Genomic DNA, 18633 nt, shown 5'->3' with positions numbered 1-18633 from the left:
GTCCTGATGCTGGTCCCAGGGCAAGACTGACCCAGATGCATCACTCTGGACTCACTTCTCTCTCTTTAAAGGGATGTGGGCGCTGGGGAAAATGAAGCATTCCATTCCTTCTATTCTTAGCCTTTTTTACAAATAAAACTGCATAAGTTTGTGGAGGCGTTCGTGTGGAGTACGCCAGAGACACTGAATTATTTAACAATGCGCGCACGCGCGCACACACACACACACACACACACACACACACACACACTTCAGAGAAGCTGAAGTACATTAACCATGGTAAGTGAATATCCCACTTCAGAGTTCCACCTGTCAGTCAAGCCAGCCATTAATGCTTCCAGCCCATCTGTCTTGTCTCTAACATGAGTGACTGGTGCCCTGGCTGCGTACTGAATGTGCATTGTAGTGTCTGCACATGAGGACCCCAAGCCAGTGGGGGCTGCTCTGTGTCAGCGCTAGGCAGCCACGTTTCAGCAGGCAGCCTTGGCTGAGGCACAAAGGACGACCCAGCCAGCATCCCTGCCTTGTGTGAACCAGTGTCACACATCACGACCCCCCTCAAAATGGGCAGCTGCAACTAAGTAGCCAGAACCCCACACCCCAGACTGACCCTTTGAATGCTGCAGTGGAAAAAAGGCCACATGTACAGCGCCCTCCACACTTACATGGCGCACGTTCCTTTGGGGTCTCCTATATCTATGGAAACACGCCATCTGGGCCAACCCTAAATCACATGGGTATACTCAGACAGACCATGTGTCCGTAAGTTCCACGGAAAGCTCCACATTTCAACCCTTCTCTTCCATTAGGCCCACCCACAGCTGTTAATACATGTGTCCAGACTGGTAGGAAACCCCCAGGCCATGTGGGCAGGTGAGTGCCAGGGAGCAGTGCTGAAGGACACCACCCGTTCTATTCAGTTGTCTTGTATGAGACCTAAGTGCAACATCAAGCAAGGATGGCGTCATTAAAGACAGGAGAAGGGAACACCGGCTCTATCACCAACACCCAAGAGGACCACTCATTTCCACTGCTGACCCTCAGGGCTCGTGGCCTTCACAGCTGATCCCCCAAGGTGCAGAACCACTGGCAGCAAAGGCCAGTCCCTCACACCCCTCTCCAAAAAGAAGCTGAATCTGTAATCAGACCTCCTAGTAGAAAGAGATTTCAATTTGAAACCACTCATTTTTGGCATTTCTATTTCTGGGATTAGGATGAGTCAATCTCCGATTGTCATAGGATCAAAAGAACGGTAGATAATATCCATATCACAGTAGCACCAGGACACCTCACTCTACAATGCAGGAACAGCACAAGAAAGAACACGGGGTCACATTCTCTGAGATCAGACAGCTCAAACAGAAGGGAGCTGGATTTTACAGGGAAGTAAAGGCGTCAGATTGTTCTGATGGCGAATCTCAGACTCCCAAATCCACACGTGTGCAGCAGTGTGGCACATTGCTGCCAGAAGTGGGATTCAAGAGGGGCTGTGTGTGGCTCTTCACACGTTGTACACACAAATGAAGCTCCAGGTGAGTGCAAATAGCCCTGCTGACTTTTCCCTTTGCCAGGAATCTTCTATAATGCTTCTGTTTCATGTTGCAATTTTAGTGGAATTCAACCTGAACAGTCCAAAGTGATACATTTCAATTGATTCCTTAAGTACAATTAAAATTGATCCTACACAAGCTCTGGAGTGGTCAGTTACCTGTGGGATCTCAGGCAGGCAGGAGAGTGGGCCTCCCTACCTCAAGTGCTCCGGGTAAAACCTCTTGGTACTAACGAACAAGCTCGGAGAAGCCTGTGCTGGGCTCAGCTGTTGGACAGGGTGCCCGTGGAGGGAGGTGACTGTGGCTCCTTACCGTGAGCTCCTGCTTCATGTACTCGATCGTGGCCTCCAGCGCCCGTGTGCCCCGGGTAGCCTCGTCTTCCACTGCCTTCACAGTCTTGAGGAGGGAGGTGACATTGGTCACCATCACCTGCACAGGAAGAAAGGCCAAGAGGAAACAGTGCACTGAGGTTTCATCCCTACTCCTTTAGTTCTAATGCCACGAGCAAAACACCTTTCAGTGAGAAAGGAGGTCAGGTGTGCATTCTCCCTAAGTCTCGTGTGTCCTTCTCTCTCTCCAGCACACCCCCTGCACGCTCCCCCTTCGTTGGGGCTCCACTCTACCTTGGCAGCCCCCTTGAGCTGGTACATGGAGGGGTCATCAGCGGGCTTGCTGGCAGCTCCCTTGGTAGCACCAATGAGATCCGAAAGGGCCTTGGCCACGTCTTTGATGGCGTTGATCAACACCACCTGAAAGAAAGCACGGAGCCCAGGTGAGCGGCCCCAGCAGACTGACTTCACGAACAGCAGACAGCCCAGGGGCAGCCTGGGGGGCGTGTGGGTCTTTACGTCAGCAGCTCTCAAATCTGCAGCTCTGCAGAATGCCAGGAGCCACTGCTGGAGAGTCTGAGGCAGGAGTCTGGGTGAAGACCCATTACCCAGACTTTGAAGAGCTCCCCAGGGGAGGCTGATATTCGGCATGTTTAAGCATCTCCTGGAGGGCAGCTCTTGTTGACGAGCTGCCTATGAAAGGGTGAAGGCAGCTAAGCAGACACCTGAGAGGCAATACCAGTCATCTGTGCTCTGAGCTGGTGACCAAAAACACTGAAAACAAAATAAATGCCAGCCTCATGATCCGGCCCACACGGCCTCCATGGCAGCCCACCTGCGTCTCCAGCTTTGGTTCCTAGGATTCTGACTCACTCATCATGCTACAGGCACACAGGTCTTTTTTCCTCATTAAAAGTCCCAACGCATTCCTGCTTCAGGGCCTCTGCTCCTGCTGTTCTCTTTGCCTGGAACCTGGCTCCTTTCATCACTCAGGTCTCCGCTCAAATGTCACGTCCTCAGACACCTTCCTGGACCCCCTTCACTGTACCGCCCCCCACCCCCAACTCCATCAGCTTGCCCGTGTTATTGATAGCACTTACAGGCTTGTGGAATTACTTTATTATTCATTCTCCCCTGACTTACATATGTAAGCTCCAGGAGGGCCGTCCTGGAGTTGTGTGTGTGTTTCACACTCAGAACAGGGCCTGGCATCTTGGCATGCACTCAGTAAATGCTCGTGACATGAATGAATACATAGGTGTGTACCTACATAGCACTAGAGATGATACCGTGTCTTCACTCTTCTAACTGGACAGCCTATCTTTCAGTATGGTAGGCTTGGGATCTGAAGTGCCAGCCATACTCAGGCAGGATGTGCTATTCCCCACCATACTGAACTCTTCTGGGTTCAGGTGCTACACTAACAACTCCTACTTCAATGGGAATAACAACGACAACTTGCCTTGACTGAAGACAGTGTCCCAGGTGCTGAGCCAAGCGTGACACACACATTATCTCATTGCACCCTCACCACTGGTACGTCAAGTGGGAACCAAGATGCTTGTGTCCACGCTCCCCGGGCCTGGGAATGGCAACGTTGGGACTCGCACTCTGCTCAGTGTGATCCCAAGGGCATGGTCTTAACCTCCAGACTATATTATGCTCGGTGGCTCTGGTTCCTCACCAAACAATGGGATCCGCAGCACCAGCCCTGCCTATCTCATTGCGCTGCTGTGAGGATGGACCGGACAACATACCAATCCATAAAACACGTCTTATCCATAAAAACGTATACTAGAAACTAGAGTCCCAGACTGCTGGAAGCACAGAGACACGATGATCTCACCCTCTCCATTTCTCTTGTGCCTTCTCACCTACAGGGCACACACACCTCGGCTCTGAAAGCACAGAGTCGACAGGCAGTGATGGGCCAGTGAGGAAGGGCTAACCGGTGAGGACCTCACCTGATTCCTGAGATCGCCGCGGGGAGGGGCAGAGAGAAGAGACAGAAGCACAGAAGCGAAGGTCAGCTGCCAGCATCCCACCTACACTGTCCCACCCTGCACCAGATGACTGACCGTGAGTGGGGGCATTTTTTATAGAGGTCTCATGGGAAGTTGGAGCTTTAGGCTATCTAGATACTTGAGAGTTAAGACTCTGAGCAATTCAATACATTTCTCTATGTTCAAAGATCGGAATCCTCCCCAGGCCAAGTCACTTCTCCTCAAGTTGAGCGAAGGCTCAGAGAGTGTGGGTTCCAATCCCACTGACTCGTTTTCAAGCTTTTCCTTCCTCCATGGGGGTAAAAATACTGCAGGCAGGAATTGCTGTGAAGATTTTGAATGGCAGAGGGTAGCCAACCTGAGCTCTGATGTCATCCAAGAGACATCCAGCAGAAGGAGTAATGTCCCCTCACTGACCTTTGCTCCTGTGGAGGGTGTAGGAAGGGAAGGTCACATGGGGGCAAAGCTGGGGGCCTTATGTTAACCAGACTGTAGCTGTCGTCAACCCAGGCACTGAACGGCAGGGGGCTTTCTATCCAATTTTGTCCAAACGAGCCAAGTAGACTAGATTATGGAGTATAGTTTCAGCAGTGAAAACAGAAGCATTTCCCATTCGATGGTGCTGGGACAGAGAACAGAGGGATTTTTGGGTTTTGCACTAGGGAATGGGCTGATGGTCTGATGGTTAGTTCAACAACAGCTGAACATATATTGATGGGGTATCCACTTCGTGCCGAAAGCTGGGTTGGGAGCTTAGGTTACTGTCCTTGAGGAGCTGACAGTCTAGGTCGGGGGACCAAGCAACAGGCAGATAACTTCAATGAAACTGCCAAATTGGAAGTGGAGTGTAAAAGCAGAGAGCCCTTCCCTACACCTCTGGCTCCTCTCTCTCCCCCTTCAGAGCCGAACGTCTCACTTAGGATGTCTATGGATGCAGCTTCGTTTCTTCACCCTCACATGACCACCCTGCCACTCCACACAAACAGCCCTGGTTGGGGTCACCACTGCCCTCCATGGCACCTGGGCCAGTGGCCAGCTCTCAGACTTTCATCTTTCTTGACTCCTCAGCCATCACTGGAGGGGTGAACCCTCCCTCCTCTTAACATCAGGCCCCCTGGCTTTCCTCCTCCTAGCTGCACCTGCTTCTCAATCTCCTTAGGCCTCCTTTCTCCTTAAATGCTCTTAAATACTGGATGCCTCAGGGCCCTGCCTTAACACGCACCGCCCTCCTCTCACTGCACATTTTTCCTCTCCAGTGGTCACAGCCATGCTCTGGATGACCACATATCCATACCTGAGCAGCCTTGGGCCCACTCACAAGTTGTACCTGCACGTCTCTATGCCACTTCTCATTTAACATTTCCCAGACTGAACTCACGTTCGTTCCCCACCCACGTCAGCTCTCCCTCCAGGGAGCTCCAGCTTTGCACGTGAGCCCCCTCCACTCACTGACCTAGCCTGAACTGTGGAGTCATCCTCACCTCCTCCTTCTCCCTGACCTCCAAACGCTCACTGTGTTCAATCTTTCACTAAGCCTGGCTGTTTCTTCCTTACCGGGTTCTCCCAGATGTGTTGGCGTGTCTCCCATGCCCATGGCCACCACTACGGTCTATATCTGCCTGGATAACGGCATCCTACCAGCCCCCACACCACAGACACATACACATATTGGTGACTTCAAAGTTCCTATTTTGCTTCTGGCTTCTTCTGAGGCCTGGTGTAGAGTGTTTGTGGGGCTATGAAGACACCCCACCCCCCAGGTGCCCCTGTACCTGGGTCTCAGGGTCGTCAGAGCCCAGGCTGGCAGCCCCCAGCTTGACAACCTCGGCGAGCTGGGTGATGGTGGCGGCTGAGGACTGAGCTGCCTGGGCCAGCTTGTCTGGAGTGGACGCAGCCCCCGACACCAGAAGTTTTGTGTCTTCCACCAAGGCCTTGGCTGTCTTCAGAATGTTCTCCCTGAGGAAGAATGAGGGCAGATGGGAGGGGGAGAAACAAAGGGCAAAGCTTGGTTACTAGTAGTTGAGAAGGAAAGAAACCCTTCACAGGGGCTTTTTGTTAAAGGGCTTTGAAGAAGAGGGGCGTTACGTTTCCCTCCCTTATCGGGGGCATTCATCTTCCATGTGGGGAAACTGGGAGAGGAGAGGCAAGTCAGCCGGTATTCACATGGTCAACTACTAGTAAAACTTCAATGAAAGATTCAGGCCCACCAGTTTGCCCCCCTCCCCGCAGCCCTGTAGCTAAATGAGAGGCCAGTTTCTTTCCAGTGGTTCCCACTCTCCCTAAACAGACTTCACAGCTCCAGGGAACTGTGAGCACATCGGAGCTCAAGAGGCTGGGTCCTGGAAGGGGCGACCAGGCACTGGGAAACTCTCCCAATCCAGCCCTGGGACTTAAGAGGGAGGAAAAGGGTGCTGGACACGTGGTGAGGGTATGGGTGGTCTCCAGCAACAAACAGAGACCCCGGCATCAGCCTCTGAGTGGCGCCTGAAGGGCCAGCCCAGGAGAGACAGCAGGCTTGGAGCCCCACTCCCCAAAACGTGGAAGACCTCACTGCGCTTGCCCCTGCTTCTCCGAGCCCACCGGGGTTGGTAAGCAAATCAGAGACACAGTTCTCCAGCCTGGAAAGTGAAAGAGCTAAAAGCCTGTGCAGAGCAGGCTGGATTTGGGCTGTGAGAGGCGAAGCTGGAATGCAACTCCGTGTTGACAGTTGGCAAAAGGGGTTATTTGGATTACATGGTTCACTTTCCCCACTTGAGCATCTTGTTGAAATCAAAACAGATGACCACATCTCTGGCCGCTGGGTGGCATCTCCGAAGTCCAGCCGGCCAGCCCGACCCTCTCCCTGTCCAGGAGCCCCGTACCTGTGGTCTGCGAAGGTCTCGTTGTTCTCTGCGTTCAGGGTCCCAGCGGTCGCAAACATGATGGTGGTGTCCAGGTCGGCGATGATTCCGGACACAGCAGTGGCGGCCGTGATACATGCTTGGGTCCCTTTGTTCCCAGCCTGGAGAGCTGACAGCACCAAGGACACCTGTAGGCAATGAGGGACTGTCAGCGGGAGCGGAGAAGTGAAGGAAACGGAACCCAAGTGTGCGTGCATTCTGAGAACACTGACTTTCCTCTGGGAGCTGATGCAGCTTTGGGGTTAATAGCACTGCTTAGGGCCAACAGCCTCGGCCAGAACACCAGCTTCGCCACTTGCTGGCCACCTGACCTTGGGCAGGTGGGGTCGCCTCTCCAAGCCGTTTCCTCATCTGTAAAATGGGGCTATTGCCTCTTGTCTCTCAGGGTGGTTGGTAGCATTACGGGCAGGAAAACGGATGTCCCATTGTCTAGCGTGGCACTTGGCATGTAGTAAGTGTTTGGTGGAGGGCAGATGCTATTATGTATGATTACGTTCCTGAGACCACGAGGAAGAATAAAGGCTCAGCTTCCTCTGAAAGGTGTGGCCACTTCTGTGCCCTTTGATCAGGTTTTCTGCAGGACAGCCCCTCTGCTAACACTCACCACTCCCTGGGCCACCTCTTGATTAGAAACTCTCCATAGTGCACCCCAGAAGGGCTGGAACCCAGAGGGAATCACTGTGTGTTACGTCTCCACCCCAACACTCCCTCAAGCCATCACCTGTCACCCCATCGAATTCCAGTGACCTGAGAAGCCAGCAAGCTGGCTGAGGTGTGCGCTCAGCGTCGCCCACGTCAGAGGCCCTTCACGGCCGCCTGCCACCCCCCGGCCAGTCCAGCCTCACTGTTCCTGGAAACGCTCGTAACACAAACCTGACCTCCCCACGTCCCTGCGTACAATTCTCCCTGGCTGTGGAGGAGGTGAACCAGGTTCAGCTTCTCCAGCCTCCTACCCCTCTTGCCAGCTCCTTACTTCACCATTATAGCTCATTACTATACCAGCCAGCTCCTCACTTCCCCAAACATCCTGCACTTCTCCCCACTCCCAGTGGGTCTGTCTTCTGCCTCCAGTGCTCCCTATCTTTTTCTCCAGCCACAGACCTACTCATCCTGCAAGAGACAGCTCGAAGTCCCCAATAGGACGCCTTCCCCACTGTCTTCTCCCAGAGAGACGGCTGGACCTCCTGAGGATTCTACCCTCAGGATGGCCACTTACCATAGGTTATAAACAGCAAGCATCCGGCTGGTAGCTGGAGGCCCTCTGAGGCCAGGAACCATCATATTAATCCCCATGTACACACACCCACCATCCTTGACTATGGCTGACCAAAAGAGGAGTCTGAAAATGTTTTGTGAATGCATTTTTTAAGACACGCTGACAGGACAGGGGAGTTACAGCATCAGTGAGAGGCATCGAGTTTGAACATGTTCTCCCTCCTACACTGTCAGATCTTAGCAGAGGCTGTGGACACAGCCTGGCAAGGAGGGCTGAGAGCACCAGCCATGCCCCAAGAACAGCCCTAAAGCAACTACTTCCCAAGTCAAATATCACTATGTCCCACCAGGAAAAGATAAGTCAGACTGGCACAGAGCTGGCCTGGGAATGAGGGATCCAGTTTCTGGAAAGAACTCCCAGTAAGCTTAGAGTCCCACTCTGGCGACAAAGGCCAAAACAAGTCATCAGAAGTCTGGGAGGGACCCTCTCAGCTAGAAAGACTACAGAAATATCGTCCCCCTGCCCCACTGTGAAAGGTAAGTCAGCAGCATTTATTGAGCATCTACTAGTCACTAGAGGATGAGGACAAAAAGGGAACAAGTCAAGGGGCTCGTGGTTGGGGTAAGTTACACAGACTCATCCAAGGCATGTTAGAAAGACACCAGGTGAGGATGGGGAGCACAAGATTAGAAGGCAGGTACCCTTAGTAAGACACCACCAAAAGACCAGTTGCTCTGAATGAGCGACCTCCCTGGCTTTGATCCTTCTTCAGATGTCCTAAATCAGGGCTCCTCTGCTGGGACAAGCAGCAAGACCGAGGCCAGCTCAGGAAAATCACATTGCTTGGCCAGGCTCACCAACATCATGCGGCCTGGACCCCTCCTCCCCTCCCTAATGTTCCTGCTACAATGTCTTCTACGGGGAAACTTGGCAAGAGTAACTTTAATAACAAGGAAGGGCTTTGAAAGGAGGGAGAGTGCCTTCCTTGAGCTGAGAGATTGATTTCCTTGTCCCGTGGAGTCCAGGGAGGCCTGGACTATCCTGTGGGGGTGCAGGCGATGGCCAGGCTTCGGCTTGGCCTCGGCGAGGGACCGCGTACAGAGCAGCCTCTGTAGGGCAGCTTCCAGGTGAGGAGTCTCCCACCCACACCTCACGTCCTGTTGCCAAGCTTCTAAACAGTGCAGAGCTCTATGTGCTAAGAACCCAAGTGAAGGAGAGGGAAAGTCAGCCAAGCACGGATGCTTCAGCCTGCACTTCTGGCGGCCCGTAAAACAGCTGCCCTGAAGAATGACTCAGAAATAAGCAAAGCAAAAGATTAGCATAGTGCGGGTGAGTGAAGGAGAGACTGGGAATGGAGGGGCGTTCAGAACCGGGCATTGTTAGCCAGGGCAAACTTCCCAGGAGGACAGTGTTGGAGGACAGCTTACAGAGAACAGCAGGTGGCACTGATAAAATGTTGACCCGTGCTTGGCACTGTGCCAAGCATGTATACACATACCATTGCATTTAACCTGCACAACCCTATGGGCCAACCATGATATTTCCTTATCCTCATGTTACAGATGAGGAAATCGAGGCTCCGCAAGGTGCAGTGCCTCAGCTGAGATCCCACCATCCACTACACTAGGTGATTCTCCCTACAAACAACTGCCCTTCGCGTCAGAAAATGCCATGCAGGCTCCAGCTGTGCCACCAAGGTGCCACGCGACTTCAGGCAGGCACTTAACTCTCTCCCACCTCACTGCCTCATCTGGAAGCAAAGAGGTTACCGGGAAGGAACTTTAGGTCCTTCTTACTCAGCTCTTAGCACCTGGGAGCCTCCCTGAGAAGGAGGAAACCCCAGGGGCGAAAGGGTCAAAGGGTTTGAAGGAAGGGGCTTCTGGTGCTGACCCGGACTTTGATGGCCTGTCCAGTTGGTCTGCAGGACAGCCCCTTCAAGCTAGAGCCCTGACCTACGTGGGACTTTCCCTCTCATGCTCTCAGTTTCTCAGGGCCATGGGTCACCCTCAGCTCCCTGACGCTCCCCGTCCCTGGGGAGACCCTGATCAGGAGGGAAGACGACCACACCTGACCGGGCTGGGTTGTTTTTGGCTGCTTCCCAGGTCACATTCCTGGGCACCGTGGGTCATGGTGGCAGTGTCTGACCCAAGGGCTGCTCCTTACCTTCTCTGTGACTGCGCGGGCACACTCGATGAGCTCCCTCTTGGTGTAGCTGTCGGTGGGGCACACCTGGAGGGCCCCCGCCTTCTGCACCAGGAAGATGCAGCCGTGGCCCAGCTCCTGCACACGAGTACGAATCTGGAAGCCAATCTGTGGAGGCAGCCGGGGCGGGGAAGCACAAGCATCACGGACCGGCCGTCCAGGTCCTCCCGGTGTGGAAACTTTCTCCTATGTCCTATGGGAGCCCGGCTAGGAAAATTCCACTGCTATTAGGAGTCTGTGCTTGGTCAAGTGTGGAATTCGGTTGATTTCACTTCCCTTTTCAGAGACTGTCCACAGTAAACGAGCCTGCACCCCTTCACGCCAGTGTAATGCCTTCCTGACGTTTGCTGCCTTTCCTGGTATATTGCTTATCTGTATCCTGCGCCACTTGATAAGAACGTCAACTAGATGAACTCTGCTGGATAATTCTGCTATTCCTGCAGCAGGCATTTATTGAGCTCCTACTGTGTGCCATGGCCTCTTCTAAGCAAGTAATACGTTTAATTTCATTTATTCCTCACAACAGCCCTGGAGGATAATTAGAAGTTCCCAATATACAGCTTTAGCATGAAGCATATTTCTAAGCATTCAGATTCTTGCAAAATTGGTATGTTTCCCAACCAGAACATTCCCCTCCTCAGCTGTGCCCTGTGGGGAGAGCAACCACGCTGGGCCCAGGCTTCTCTTCTATCAGGCCGGGCTGGAGGTGTCTTTCAAAAGGTACATTTTTAGAGCGAAGGGCTCACCAGGAATGCATGCTTTTCATGACCCCTGGCTTGTGTATGATTCTAAAAGGTACTTTGCCTAAAAGAAACCAAATGAGCTCCACTGTGTTTAAGCTGCCAGCTGTCTCTTTAAGGTGCAAAAAAGTCCTCTGCCACCTCCCAGAGTTTACATTCTTCTGGCTCTTTCACATCAATTTTCATTTGGGTTTGATCAATACAGCTGCCAAATAATCTGTCTTCCAGCCCAGGTAAGCAACTAAAAACAAACAAACAAATAAACAAACAAACAACCCTTTCAGCTTTAGTCATTTTCAAGAAACCACAACAGGAAGAAGCTGTGACTGATCCTCCCAGCAGCTGTCATAAAGATTTACTAAACAGCCTCAGGTACTGGGAATAACACCCAGGGGAGCTGGGCCACCTGGATGATAACTTCCAATGTCCCATTAGTCAGAGTTGAAGGAAGGGGACTCTGAGGGGTGAAGGAGGTTGCAAAGGTTAACTTTCCTATTGTTGAAACCCTTACTGCTTTTAAGGAAAAAGGTAATTCCCTTAACCCCTTAAGGCCCAAAGGATGTTTAAATCCATTTACTAGGAAAGTCTCCTCCGGAAAGTTGGCCTTCTGCTCTTTGAGGTGTCCTTTATTATACACAGGGGTTTGCACAAACTTCACAGTCAGGCAGGGGTTCTTGTTGACCATCTCCATGTAGAACGCAATAGGAGTGGCACCCCAGGATCACACAATGTGGCAGCTTTGCTAACAGGTCTGGACCCGTGCAGCAACAAGGCTGCCACTGAGGGGAGAGGCCCTCTAATTCAGCCCCCACAGCAGTAATGCCCTTTAAATATAGCTGTTTTCCAGGCACGTTTCTTACTTTAAGCACAAGTTCAACTTGAAGCGGGGGGGTGGGGGTGAGCGAGGAGACGCCCCATTAAAGTTTTAAACTCAACCTGGCTCTCAAAGCTTTTCAGATCCATTTAGTTTAACCCTAAGGAGTCGAAGGTCAGAGCTAATCCAAAAGCAAGAGCTCTGCTGGTGACGATGACAGATCTGTAAATGAAAGGTGCTGCTGGGAAAGTGAGGTAAGGGACAGATGGAGAAAGAAACCTTCATGGAACTTCAAAATACAAATGACCTTACCAGTTCACCCTCCCCATTTACAGATGAAGAGACGGAGGCCCAGAGAAGAGATGTGATGGGCCCAAGATCACACTGCCTGTTCCTGAGAAAGCCAGAGGAGAACCCAGCTCTCTAATCCCAGGACAGAGTTCTATCCATTAGATCAATGTTTTTCTAACTTCTTTGAGTCCCCCTCCCCCCACTTAGCAGCAGAGCTCCCTATTCCCCCTCCCCGCAATAAAAGCTCTCATGGAACCTCAACATGTAAAATTAGGAGAAGTAATTTATTAGTACACTGTTCCTTTATGAGTTAAAATGTGTATCCTTGACTCAACAAAAAGTCAATGAGACGGAGTGAACCTAAGTTTAAAAGTCAGGGTTATAAAGGCCAGTGACAGCCTCAGCCACCAACTTATTTCTGAATCTGCTTTGGTTGCATAGTGTTGAGAAAATCCTGTCACGTGTATAAATAAGGCTAACAGGCGTCTTCTCACAGTTTCCTGACCATAGTGGGCGGGGCAGAGCTGCATTAGCCGAAGGTCTGCACAAACCACCCAGCGGCCCACGGCGAGTCTGGGTTACCATTTGGCCTAGAGTACATGCAAGAGGACATGCAACTTTTCCTGACCGTTAAAAAACACACAACAGTTCAATTATGTTTAAAAAATGAGAGTTGAGCTCAACATGCAGAACTCCCAAAGCTCCTCCTAGGTCGGGGTTCTAAAGAATAAGGTGTGAAACTATTGTGCTAAGAAAACCCTGAATCCTGCTCCCTGTATGGAGCCACGTCTGAGCTCTCTGTGTATAGAAGATGGGGCACCGGGACAGCACAGGCCTGTTCAGTCACTCCCAAATCACCTTGGGCGTGGGAGGCAGAAGGACCTGCTCCTGTGCTGTCTCAAACCGGAAATCTGTGGGAGGACATACTAAATGGTGAGAATGCGTCCTTAACCACTCTCTGACGCCCTCAGCCCCCTCTCCAAAGACCAGGATTTAAAAAGTCCTCATGCCTAGCTGCTTTCTTGGAGGTGACATCATGCATGTAGCAAAGGTCTTGAAATGCAACGGTGGAAAGCTGGCGCAACGTCATTAGAGGTGGGATTCTAGTTAGGAAGCACTGAGGAAGAGTGGCACCAGAAAGCAAGGGGATGAGACTAGAGGAAGGGAACAGGTGCAAAAGTCCTTGGGGTTGTTGGTCAACACAGGGCTTGGCCCTGGCAGTCGGGTCTGTGCCAGGTCAGTTACCTTCTAGATGCCTGGAGGCCCCCTTGAGGTTTGGCCATGCAACCCTCCTGTATACCTCGCTGCATGACCTTATTGGGACAGCATGCAGGAGGAATGTGGTGTTAAAAAGGACGAGTTGAAATAGGCTTCACTCACTTGTTTTCACAGGCTGAGGGCTGAATGTAACAGAAAGGATCTCAGGATTCCCACCCCAGCACCACTCCTGCTCTTAACCCTTCATCCGTGTGGCCCCATGGGTAGCAGAAAGGACCATGGAACTTGCTTCCAGCTCTGCCCTTTCCTGGACACCGGACTCTCTAGGTGAGCCCGCTAACCTCCTGGGGTCTTTGTTCCCTCACCTGGGACACAGGATAGAACCCATCTTGCCCACTGCCCAGGGCTGATGGATAACCGAATGAAAGGTGCATGTGAAAAGATCTCAGAAAGCGCCACGTGAAGGTTCGCTGTTGTGAAGAGGCAGCTTGATGCAGGGGAAAGAGCAATGGGTGCCTAACAAAGCTGGGTTCAAATCTTGCCTTTTCCACAGTACCTTCTTAACTTACTTATTTGAAACGCCACTTGTTCCGAAAAGTTATTTAAAGTGGCTTCAACACTATGGTAGCTGTGTGGTCTTGGACAATTTAACTAAGCTCCCTAAGCCTTGGTTTGCTTATCTGTGAAACGGGGAAGAACTAACAATTGTCTCACATGCGGTAACTGACAGTGCATGGGATGGCACAGCCTCTGACTTTAGTCGGGACTTGATAAACACACAACTCTCATACTCTTATTCTATTCCACAGGCACCTGTGGTGGCCAGGGTGCTGAATGGAAGACAACAACAGAATCAACATATCACCCAAACAATCACCTAGTTTACTGTACTTTCCAGAACATTTTGTACTGCCAGAGGAACATCTAGAAAGGGAAGACATTTTTTGAGACTGTATTCGAAGAGATAAAGGCTTCAAAAATGCTAAGTTTCTCAAAGCAACACTCAATTTCTCAGCGTATATGACCAGCCCCAAGGGTGATCCAACTCATGACCAGTGTGTATCATAAAGCAATGCTGCTTAAAGACACTAAACTTGGGGTTTAATTGTCAAGTTTAATAAAGCATTACTGGAACCTCAAGAAAAACCTTCTATTCCCTTCTTGCCCAAATAAAAGTAAAACGGACAAGAGCATATCCTTTGTGCCTGGAGGGAAATTAGAAGCCTAGCCTTTATGAGGTTTGGGATCGAATTTCAATGGGGTAAAGGGAAGGGTCTAAGAAATAGTGATCTTTTACTGCCTAAAACTAAACTGAACGTACAGATTTCTCTCAGGCTTTAAAAACAATCACATCTAAAACCAGGTCAAATACACTTTGCCTGGGAGAGCTTGTGAAAGTTGAAAAGACGATAATGGATCTTATCTGACAAACTTTGCAGTTTCTTCTTAGACAGAAAAAATGGAAGGAACAAATAAAGAGCGTGTAGAACAGAAGCAGGGCATCACTTTCCCACCTACGGAAAGTGTGTCTTGGAATGGAAAGTTTAGAGAATTCGAGAGCGGATGCCCATCTCACTTGGGAGAAAGGGCTGTGGTTCTCGCCACAGGCTCTTGACAAACCTTCCTGCCAACTTGGAAGACACGCAGTATTACAAGTGGTTACAGCAGTTTCCTCAGAGACAAAGCTGTAGTCACTAGACATTTCCCCAGCATTTACACATAGGAGTTGTGGCTCCCTGGATCAGCATTTCTTTCTGTCTTCTTTTTTATTAAAAGAGGAAACTAATCTTAAATTGCAAAGTTGCCTGAGGGTTTTAACTTTTCTGAAGAAAAAAAGTTTTCATAGAGAAGTTAACAAAAGTTTCAATTTTCCATGGAAAAATAAGCAAGATAAAGGTCCCGCTTGATGTTCAGAGGGCAGAGAGTTATGGAGTTTCCTGTAATTGTCACATTCTGGAAAAGACCAAAACGCTGACTCGGCACAGTGAACTGTAGTACTGGAGGGAGGGGAGCAACTTCTTCTGTGCCCTGGATATAAATATTTTCACATGCTGTGATGTGGGCCCTCTTGGGTATACAAATAATTCCATAGCCTTGGAATAAAAAATGATTGCTTCAGAGATCTCCTAACCTTCTCAGTTTTCCCTCAAATATCTGTCTGGCAAATGCACACAAAGAATTTTCCTTTGCAAGCCACTGGTAATTTTATACTCTCTCTGCCCCTTTTTGCTCCAGGTCACACTGCTCTTGTGTCTGGAATGTAAAACACATCTCAAGATGTAATGGAGAAAAGGGAAAACCTTAATGAAAATGTCATCTGCTACAAAGGCAGGGCGAATAACTAAAGTAGCTAGTTGTTGTGCCTGTAGCAATACGTTTTCTTTCCTGGTTGCCTTGGCATTATTTCATATTTTGCTTCAATGATCTGGGCTGCAAGAAGACAATCTGCTTGTTTCACACATGGGGTGGAACTCACAAGTAGGGCTCCAACAGATTATTGGGTCTTCACTCAGTAACTCAGGCAGGCCAGCATTTAAACTAACCAAGGCAGATGGCTGTAGGTTCCCTTTTTAAAGATTTCTGGAGACAGATCCAAACCTGCGTCGCAATCACAGTCTTTTTGTTTTCATCTCCCTGCAAAGACAAACACTTTTTCCCTTTGTCCACCAAACTTCCTTCCTGTAAGTTCCCTTACGCTTGTTTATGAAATTCAAAATTACATGTAAATCAAATGAATTATGAGTCCAGGTGATCTTACTAAAACAGGGCATCTCGTTTTAAAAAATGATGGGCCCGTGTAAAGAGTCAAACAGAATCCTGAGGTGGGTCTCTGAGAATTTTTCTTTCTTGGTAGGGACTTAACAGACTCATTACGAATAGAATGATTCATGCTGCCAGCCTAAGTGCTCAATCATTCTAAAACCTCAAAACGCAGGCACTGTTAGAAACTTAAGTCATCCCATGCTAGATATATATGTATGCAAGTACATATATACGATACTCCTATTTACATGCATTGTTACAACATACGTTAGAAAGTGATTTTGTTTGGGGTCTTCATTTCTGTAGTATGTCTGGGGGCCTTTGTTAAGACATGCTTAGAGCTGGCTCCCCAGAGAAACAGTAGCACTGAGTAATTTAAGGATGCTGACTGTTACTGCAAGAAGGGAAGACCAGCCACAACGTCCTGCCTTGACGGCCTGGTTCATTTAGGAATGTGGCCAACAGGGTTTGTGCTCAATAAACAGCTTGAGGAATTTCATGGAATGCAGTGACCTGCGTCTTCCCAGTGTCCCTGCAATCCAGTCCCTTCTTTTTTTTATTTCAGACTGAGCTCTTTTTCTCTAAGGAGCCATGTAGGAGCTGGGGCCCGGGCCCTTTCTGTGGGCTCACACTGATACAGATGTAATCAGGCACCCCAGAGTCCCCCCATCCTGTGTGGTTCCCAGTGGACCACTTGATTTTTCAGAGGTACTAGAGATGGGAGCTCTTAGAAAGTCGGCGTTGGGACCAACGTGTTGCTATTTTAAGACTCTTACAGGTGCAGGGATCCTGAGGCAAAGTCTGTATTGGGCATTAAAGAAAGTGAATTGAGGAAAGGTAATGAAGAGAAGCCCACGGAAAGTATGGGGCAGTTCTTAAAAAGCCACCGATGATGTTTGGGCAAGACTTTGTCTCATGAAAGCAGACTATACAGCCCTTTCTCAAGAGAGGGGCAGCTAAACCCCATCCTTGGCTCTGCCAACACTTCTATGAGCTTTTGGAAAACAAAACAAAAATAATTAAGGGAAGTGTGCTGGGCAGGAGTAGAAAGCAAGAGGAAGATGGTGGTGGGTGATCGGCCCTTGGCATCAGCTGATGGGCCAGGGCACAGTGAGTTGGCAGAAGACTGTAAACTGAGTCCTTCTGTCTCAAAGCCCAGGTGTCCCCAGATCTCAGCCAGCTGGCCTCAGAAAGGACAGTGCGCCTTGAACACAGCCTGGGGCTACTGGGTCTGAGCCTGAGGTCTGGCAGCACAGTAGTGGGAGCTAAGCCTGGTTCTGGCTATCATGCTGGGGTCTTCTGGGGGGCGGGGGGAACTAAACTACGTAGGGTCCCCTGAGAGTGGGCACCAGGTGGGTTGGCTTTGTAAAACAAGGGCTTAAGGTGGCAGACCTCCTCTGGTTCCGCCGTGGCTGCTGCCATCTGGCCCTGGAGAGCCAGGTGCCCATAGTCACTGGTCATTTGTGAAGCCAGTCCTCCCAACTCCTCCGGGTTAGTAACCGACTTAGTCATCTGGAAAAAGAAAACAAGCAAGACACAAAACACACACAGAGAAAAGCATGAGAACCATGTGTTAATACCACTGGAAGCCAAAGGGTTTCATTCACTTTTAAGCTATTGGCTTGCATTTGGGGCTGGACACTGGAGAGGGCAGTTCAAGCGAAGCCCATGCTGCATTGCGCACAACAGGCCAGGGCCCCTGTCAGGCCAGCAGGTCCTGGTGGGGCCAATGGGCAACATGCTAAACTCAGGCCGTGCAGTGGGGAGGCCAGGCCTCCAGGGTCCACTCTGGGAGGTGAGAGCCGCAGCCCAGCCAGCCTAGCCCAGTGGGTCAGGAAGGAGAGGAGCGCCCCAGGAAAACCACAAGGGGGTATACTCCCCGTGCAGTGCACAGCCCGGGTACAGGCTTCTGCAGAGTTCACCTGGTCTGTAGGAACCCAGGAGTGGGTCCCACCAGGCATAGAGGGCATGAGGACAGGGCTGTGAAGGAAATCGTGCCTGAGAAGTGATGGATAAGGCAAATGTTTTGGAGGAAGAAATTCATACAGAATAAAGCTTTGTAGTAAATTTGTGCCACAGAATGACAAGGTTCCGGCCCGAAATTGACTTAACAGGATATACTGTAGCCTAAATGGTCAAGTTCTACCTTTTTATTATCAAGATACTCTGTATTTTCCTCCTGTTTCATAGAAAAACTTACCTCAGTGTACCCTATATACGAGTAGCTAATATGCTAGTGTTTCGTTTCCTTTCTTCCTCTGACAAAAATGCCTTTGTTCTCACAACAGTAGTTTTAACCTGCCAGCCAGAAAGCTATTCTTGTCCCTGTTGGATAAGAGGCTTCCCTCCTGCCCCACCTCGTCTCTCACCTTGGATGACAAGACTTTGTCTCTCTCTGTGGCATTTGAAGACCTTGATTTTAAAGGGCCTTTTAAAACCCCTTTTAAATGACTGCACATCCACTGGGGCGGGATGGAATGTGCAGCTGGTCTCAGGCATGTTTACCAGGAAATGTTACAGGCCTTCAGGCTGAGGTGTGGAGTCACAAGGAATGCGAGGCTGTACTAAGAGTTGCTGCATTTGAGCCCTGCCACGCGGAACAGCACA

The 18633-nt window shown here is 50.3% G+C and overlaps 1 protein-coding gene across 9 annotated transcripts in view; it reads right to left on the bottom strand.

Annotated features, from left to right (window-relative positions):
• The window catches only part of TLN2 (talin 2), a 410032-nt gene that overhangs the window by 40464 nt on the left and 350935 nt on the right, over positions 1-18633 (bottom strand). For all 9 annotated transcript variants that reach the window (XM_081049585.1, XM_081049591.1, XM_081049589.1 and 6 more), the window contains 6 exons: positions 17419-17538; positions 10162-10308; positions 6744-6910; positions 5655-5838; positions 2174-2299; positions 1863-1979 (listed from right to left, as the gene is read on the bottom strand). In XM_081049585.1, the coding sequence (XP_080905711.1) occupies positions 1863-1979; positions 2174-2299; positions 5655-5838; positions 6744-6910; positions 10162-10308; positions 17419-17538 (861 nt within the window). The remainder of the gene's footprint in view (positions 1-1862; positions 1980-2173; positions 2300-5654; positions 5839-6743; positions 6911-10161; positions 10309-17418; positions 17539-18633) is intronic.

The sequence above is a fragment of the Rhinolophus hipposideros genome (assembly GCF_964194185.1).
Source record: "Rhinolophus hipposideros genome assembly, chromosome: 5".
Lineage (NCBI taxonomy): Eukaryota > Metazoa > Chordata > Mammalia > Chiroptera > Rhinolophidae > Rhinolophus > Rhinolophus hipposideros.
Note: the sequence above shows the minus strand (reverse complement) of the source record. Positions and strands in the feature narration are given on the sequence as shown.